Source organism: Petaurus breviceps, unplaced genomic scaffold, assembly GCF_028583685.1.
Source record: "Petaurus breviceps papuanus isolate PSGF00001 unplaced genomic scaffold, PetGlider_PUasm1.0 214, whole genome shotgun sequence".
In the NCBI taxonomy this organism is placed as follows: domain Eukaryota; kingdom Metazoa; phylum Chordata; class Mammalia; order Diprotodontia; family Petauridae; genus Petaurus; species Petaurus breviceps.
This window is the reverse complement of record NW_027185863.1, coordinates 7,027,672-7,035,563: the sequence shown is the minus strand read 5'-3', so window position 1 is coordinate 7,035,563 and position 7,892 is coordinate 7,027,672. Positions and strand designations below refer to the sequence as shown.

Sequence of the window (7,892 nt, the reverse complement as noted above, 5' to 3'; positions counted from 1 at the left end):
CTAACATTCCCAGGGAATAACCCTGGGGGAGTAAGTCAAAGAATGATTTATGAGAAGTCACTCAAGTCTGAAGAGGTCCTAGGTAAACCCTGGGCCATGGGTTACACATGTGTTTGAACATGGGTCAGATCATGTTCATATAAATATAGCTCTCTAATATAAGTATGTATATATGCACACACATATGTTTATAACTGCATACTACTGCATATTTAGATGAATTAGGTATCTCATGCATAACATGAGTAGTATTGCTTGCCCTCTGACACCATTAAAATGGGTTTCATAGTATCTCAAAACTGTTCAAATGAAAAACAATGCACAATAGGCCACTGTTAGTTATTATAAACATTTATTAAGCACCAAGGGTATACTGCTAGATAAGACATTAAAATATTAATTTAGTGTCCCTGCCATCAGGCTTACAATCTAAAAGAAGTCACATATTTAGGTATATATTATTAGCCGGTCTTACACTTTCCTTCACTTGGAAAGAGCTATTTTAGCAAATAGGTAAGGCAACATAATGTCTTATTTCAAATATAGTGTTAACAATCAATTTTCCTTTTACCTTAACATGTTCCCCCTACATATTTGGCTTATTTCTAAGAGAAATTGCACCTATTCATGTGTAAGGGCCATAGTTTATTTCATAACATTTAATTTCTCACATGGAGGACTTCAAATGTTAAGACAAAGATGTCGAACACAAGACTATGGTGTCCTACAAATTGCGAACCTTAGCTAGCGCCTTACTAACCTGACAAGAATCCTTGTGGTTAGAACAAGTCCTATGGACAAAAGTTGTCAACTAGGCAACTTGTCTTTGGCATTCCCCTCCCTAAGGACTATCTCCCCTCCCTGACAGTCACTTGCCCTCACACTGCCAGTGGCTCTAATACATTCCTCCCAGAAGGACCTAGCAGGTGATAAGCAAATATACATTATGGAGTTAAGGGATATGAGTGCTCTCAAGTAATCTGCATTTTAAATGAGGACTGGTGGAGACATCAATGCTCAACACAAAGAAATGAACATTTAACAAAAGGACATCCTAGTAGGCAAAAACCTACTCTGCCTGCTGTGTTAGGTACGTCCTGATTATGGAATCCGTGGTCCTTTGTTATTTTTTTTCTGTGTCTCTCATCTGCCAAAGACTTCTGAAGATCTGTGTTGCTCTTTTTCAGGTCCAGACTAGTTTTGAAAATGCTGTCCAACTTTGTGACTGGTACTGAAAAAGTATTTCCTAGGTCTCATGTTGCTGGTCATATCTGAGATGATAAAGGCACAGTTTTGAGGAACAGTAATCTAAGGTTTGATTGAAAAAATTATTTTTTGCATCTGTAGACCCTACAACTTGCAAATAACAGGAACCCAATACATACTGGAGGAAGGAATACATTTAACTTTAAACTACATATTGGTTCTATGTTTTACATGAGGCTCACTTCTTTGGGTTACTATAATTTTAAAACACTGAAAACAAAAACCCATGTGATTAGCTATAGCAAGTTCAAAATCATTACCAAAATTTACCTTGGTGAAAGCTATTTGGGAAACAATTACTTATTCAAAGTATTTAAGGGCAGCCTCATAGTTCCCAGGCAGTTGATTCAAGAAATAGAAAAAAAAGTTATACAAATTTCCAATGACATTTTGGCAAACTGATTTTTTTCCCCCTAGAATTCATTTTGAGCACTTTATCTTGGACTGATCCTGATGACAGAAAAAGCAGTATTTTTTAAAAAAATGTTTCTAGAATTGCTTCTATTATGTAACAAATCCATATGAAAATTTAGGTTGAGAAATCATTGGGTATCTTTTATTTGGGGGCTAAAGTTACCCTTTTCAAAAATGTTCCTGACCAATCTAAGGTCACTTCTATCTCTTTTTTGTAAAAAAAAAAATCTAACTGGATAATGAAACTGAAATAGAAATTCTGAAGCATAATATGTACACCTCTCACTTTCTGAAAGACAACAAATAGTAAATTCCATGACCTTTAGCTGGCAACATATTAAAAAAAAAAACAAACACACATATTTAAGGCTATGGTAAAGGAATTTGGGTTTACTAGTCTAATTAAATTCAATTATTTTTTTATTTGGTATTGTACCAAGTAGCAAGAACTTGTGATTAAAAGATGCAATTTTCTAAGGCAAAGTGGGTTTGATTGTATATAAAGCATAACTATTAGAGAGAATATTAAAAGAAGTCTGACCAATACAGATACATACATTCACTGTTTTTCAAAGTGTCAACATCCCAAGATTACATAAAATGAGTTTTATGTCCTATTCTAAGACTATAGCTTTGACATTAAGCCTAGAAGAACAATAAGAATACTTGCTTTAAGACATTAAAAAAAATACTTCATATGTCCAATATAGTTAAAGTACAATGTATTCAAATACCTTGTATAAATTCTCTGCACAAAAAAAGAAATTTTAAAAAATGCATACATATTTGCTAGATATTCTAATTACTAAGTTATGTATCTGAATGAAGGACTAAGATTCATAAAGAATAAGAGTAAAATATAAAACCATGCAGGATAATTATTGCATTTAACAGAAAAATAGCAAAATTCAAGTAGTTCTGAATAAATTTGTTTCCTGTCTTAGTAACCTGAAAGTCAAAATCTTTAATCTGATGCAAAAAAAAATGTTTAAGATTTGCTTGTTAATTTTTGCTCGAATGGCAGTTATTTTCTTTTGACTCTGATTCAAAATTATTCCATAATTTGGTAGCTGAATCATCCAAAGGCTAAGACTTTCAATAAAAATAAGTTAGGTTTTTTTTTGCCTGAATTAATTTAAATTTAATCATATGAAACTCGCTATGCAAGTATACTTTATATATCTACAAATGAGTTTGTGTTGAGAGAGCAAATAGAGAATTTTAGCTATGCACTAAATGTGGCCATACAAAAGTTCTAGTTCTTCAAGGGGAAAGAAGGGTAGTATAACACCAATGGGAAGCTATTTGTGTACAGAAGCTTTTAAATTCTCACTCTTACGGGACAAAAAAGCTATAGGAGAGTGAATGAAATCAAGTAATATGTGTAACATTTCCTAATCTTTGCATACGAAGGAAGGAATTTTTTAAAAAAGTTATTTCCTCCCCAAGGTTTCAGCCAATTTCTTAAGTCTTTTCTTCAGTTCTAACGGAAACTTCTCGTAGCATCTCTTACACACAGGCTTCATGTCAAACTCCACAAATTTATTCCTAAAAGTGTTTTTAAAAGGGTAGGGGGAGGGGAGAGGAAGAAGACACATTAATGGAATTGTTTCACACATGACAACTCAAACAATAATTGATGTTATTGACGCAAATTAACATATCATGGTATCCTTCCTGTGTAAAAAAAAAAAGACTAACGTCTTACTCCCTGTCATGGTGGCAGAAATCACATTTATCCTGATCTATACTGAGTTTTATTATGCTAATGAATATCTGGGTATTCACATCTAAATTGGCTATTTCTAGGCAGTGAAAAAAATTGTACAAGTTTGCCTTGCTTAAAAAAAAAACTGTGTTACTGAAACATTAGCCTAAATCTAAGTTTTGTCATTTTAATTGTTTTAAATGAACTGTTAGGGAGTTCTCTATTTATAGAAACCTTTTTAGTGAATTCTTTGGTAAACTAGAGAATCTTTGAGCAATGCTAGTAATTTAAATTTTTCTTTTGTAAAAATAGATTTATGGGACTATAAACATATCACTGTGTCACAGGACTACTCTGATCACTTGGTAACAACACAATATTACCAAAGATTTTAGATTAAGTGGCTTTGAGGATTTTCTCCTTTCCTAGAACAAAATGGGTTTTCCCACAAAACACTTAGGTTTTGACCACAAAAAAGGGATAGTGATAAAATGGTTGTTTATACTACAAAAAAATTTCACAGAAATTAGAAAGCTCTTGAAAATCCTTAGACATCCCCCACCCCTCTAATCCACCATGGCTTATTTTGTAAGAGTATACAGATCTTAAATTAATATCAATGGTCAAACAGTACAACTTTCGCTTCATGGCAAAACTTGTGATAAAGACAAAAAAGGAGAATTTCACTACTTCCCCCTTTAACTGCCAGAAGGTGGATACTCATGGTGTACTCATTTCAAAAAGGCCATCTCAATCTAGGGTCAGGAGTTTGCAAATAAATAGGGTGAATATGTAACTCCTTAACATGACCCAACTCTTTGAAATTCAGTCAACAAGTATTTAATGAGTGAGCAGAAAAGCTCACATTTTCAAAAAAAAAGAGAAACATATTTCAAAAAATTATATGTTAGGTGGTAATTTTTAAATCAGCAACATAACAGCAGCACTGAATTAAAATGAGTGAGCCTCAACAACAAGAAAAATTTGAGCAATTTTTTCATTAAAGTTAAATTAAGAATTTGCCCTTAAAAGGAAGATACTTTATTTTTTAAAATCAACAAGGAAATTATTTTTTGTTTCTTCCTCTAAAGAGGTTCCTCTTTCATGGACAGTTTAAAGAAGGGCTATTTTCAACTGGAATAAAAATATAGCTGGGTTTCATCAGTACAAAAAATGGACTCCTTAAAGTAGAGGCCTGTATTCAAATTCACACTATTTGAAGTTAATATAATTATATAAAATATAGTCATTGGTTCCAACCTAGTGGAAAGATATAGTATGAATCTGAATAATGTTACCACTTCAGAAGGCTTCATTATTTGTACTAATAGGGACCTAGGTGTACTCAAATATTTATTTCAGATAAGTAGTTTCATATAAGATACCTTGTTTGATTATATTTGCATTGTTACCACTTAGCACAGTACCTCCCATATAATAATTGCTTAACAGATACTTTTTCTTTCATTCATTCAAATATCATTATTAGATGATGCATTTTCTGCAAAAGTTGTCCTATTACTAAAAGTCCTAAAAAATGTTACTCCTTTTAACAAAGTTAGACATTACCATTACATTCTACAAAGCTTCTAGATAAACTGTCCATATTCTCATGTTTACTGCTAAATTAGAGCTCCTCTCTGGAAATTTAAGTGTAGAAAAGAAATATAAAATGCTGTTATGATAAGGTAATTTTTTTAAAAGCTTAGAACACAGATAGGAGAGAAGGAACAGGAAAAGCATGCTTGCTGTGTAACAGGATGTAAGAGGATGAAATATTGTTTGAATTCTGGAATTAAATATACTCCGTAATTGTCTATAAAGAGATTTTTAAAATGGTACTGTCAAGACAATTTATAGGCAAATAGACATAATAAAGATTTTTTTTGTGGTTGTTTTTCAATGATAAAGTCTTGAATAGATAAATAGGATGGAGTCTACCAGACAGGTGAACAGACTGAAAGGGTTTTAAAGCAATATGAAATTCTTGAATGATTACAATGTGTTTAATACTCTTAAGTATTGTGGTATCATACGAATACAGTTCACATATAAAATACTTTAAAATGGTAAACCAAAGACTAGGAATGAATAAACCAAGCTATATCAAATTAAAATTTACCTACATATAGATGAGGCACTATGCAGGCATTAGGAATGCCAAGACAGGATCTAGACCCTATTCTCACTAAATATGCCATCTAATTGGGGGTAGTAGGAAAGAGGGAAGGCCTCTCTGTCAGCTGTTAAAAAGAGCAAGACTTCCAAAGACCAAGAAGGCACCAACATGGTGGGAAGAGAGGGGGAATAGGCATTTTAGGCATAGCTGGGTGAAAGAAGCAAAGGTATGAAAACAGAACAGAAATGGATGAGAATGAGGAAAGAATGAGGTATCCAGTTTATCTGGAACAGAGAGTAGCTGAAGGGGAGTAATATGATAAAAGTCTGAAAGGATAAGAGTCAAACTGGATAGTTTTGAACGCCAAGATTAGTTTTTATTTTATTTATCAGGCAATGGCAGGGCAAACCACTATGGGTTGTGGAGTAGTGAAGATTAAAAAAAAAAAGAATAAAGTAAAATTATTTGATCAAGATTGTGAAGGATGGATTAAAAGACTGGACAGAATTCAGAGGTTATTAAAATCATCTAGTCAAGAGGTCTCAGGTTATAGGAATGGAAGGGAAGGGATTAGTTTGTGATGTATTACCAAGGTAAGATTGACAAGACTTTGCAACTGATTGGCTGTGAGTCAGAAGAGTCAAAGGTGATTCTGAGGTTAACAGGCCAGGGAAGGTGGTGGTGTCAATACCAACTGAGAATTAGGAGAAGGGGCAGGATGAGGGGAAGGTGAGTTCAGTTCTGGACATGCTGAGTGCATAAAAGTGGAGACAGGCATCAGGCAGACTGGTACAAATGAAATACTAGAGGATGGATAGCAATGTTCTTCACAGGGTAACAACTAAAGCTGTGGAGTCTGATGAATTTACTGAGGAAAGAGAAGAAACAATGCAGAAAAGAGTGTTAAGGACTGAATTTTCAGAGGAAAAACTTAAGGGGTGGAAAGAGTTCACAAAAGAGATAAAGAGAGGTCAGAGGGACATCTCGGTGGCGCAGTGAATAGAGCACCAATCCTGGAGTCAGGAGGACCTCAGTTCAAATATAGCCTCAGGCACTTGACACTTACTAGCTGTGTAACCTTGGGCAAGTCACTTAACCCCAAATGCCTTGCCTTCCCCCCTCCAAAAAAAAAAATAACACAAAAAACAAGAGAGGTCAGAGAGACCATGAGAATTTGGTTATAGAGAGCAGGGGAGAGAAAGGTAGAGATCAACAATGTAAATATAACAAAAAGATTATAAGAGATAAGAATAATGTATTTAGTGATAAGAAGGTCTTAGTGACCTGACAAAGAGCTTTTTCAGTAGAGCAGGAAGCCCAAGTACAAGGCTGAGTAATAAGTGAGTGGCAAGGAAATGGAGGTAATATTCTGGAAGTGAGTAAGATGAGAGAGTGTGGCACCCTGGGGGGTGGAGGTGGGGTAGCACGGCCAAAGGAAGAATTTTCTTTTGTTTTTAGACTGGGGTGACTTGAACATGTTTATAGACTAAATAAAAAGACACTGAAGAAAAGGACAGATGAGAAGGAGTATGTATGATGGAGCAAGGTCACAGAGAAGAATGGAAGGGGCCAGATTCAGGATATAGCTAGAGAAAGAGGTTAGCTTTGGCAAGGAGAAGGGCTATCATTTTCACCAAGAATGTAGGGAACGAGGAAAGACCAGGTAAGGACATTGAGAATTTGAAGAGAGAATATTTGTAAAGTTATAATGTCTGGCATGTAGTAGGCACTATATAAATGTTAGCTATTATTATTATTATTATTAGGTAGAAGAAGGGAGCTTATAGGAGTCAATATTGTGTGGTCTCAATTAAAGCAGGAGATGAGGGTATCTATTGACAGTGAGGGAAATAGGGAAAAACTTGAGGGCGGTCAAGATGAAACAAGTTTGCCTTGTAGCAGTGAGGATCCAGCTGAGATTAGTTAAACATAGATCAAAATGGATCCAATCATAATTTTCTCCAGTAGCATTTGGAGAGTAGCAGAGGAGGAGGCAGACAAGTAGGGGTCACCTAGGGGTTGAGGATCACCAAAGGAGAAACGGAAAAAAGTCAAGTACACAGAGGTAAGGAATATTTATAAAGTTCTCCCCACTCTGGGGCGGCCAGGTAGCACAGCGAGTAAGAGCACTGGCCCCAGTGTTGAGAAGACCTGGAGATTGAATCCCGGGCTCAGACACTTAGCATCCACCCAGAAACACCTGGCCGTGTAACCTTGAGCAAGTTACTTAACCCCAACTGCCCTTCAAAAGGCCAAAAACAAACAAGTAATCTAAGTGGCAGACTCCAGATGTATGCATGGTAATTACCAGTATTTCATCCTCTTTGATGGTCACAAACACGAGAGACAGAGAGAGAGAGAGAGAGAGAGAGAGAGACAGAGAGA

At 35.1% G+C, this 7,892-nt stretch overlaps 1 protein-coding gene across 3 annotated transcripts in view; it reads right to left on the bottom strand.

Annotated features, from left to right (window-relative positions):
• Nucleotides 1-335: 335 nt before the first annotated feature.
• LIMS1 (LIM zinc finger domain containing 1) overlaps nucleotides 336-7,892 on the bottom strand; it is a 215,390-nt gene continuing 207,833 nt past the window's right edge. For all 3 annotated transcript variants that reach the window (XM_069094011.1, XM_069094012.1, XM_069094010.1), the window contains one exon: nucleotides 336-3,228. In XM_069094011.1, the coding sequence (XP_068950112.1) occupies nucleotides 3,114-3,228 (115 nt within the window). In that variant the 3' untranslated portion in view covers nucleotides 336-3,113. The remainder of the gene's footprint in view (nucleotides 3,229-7,892) is intronic.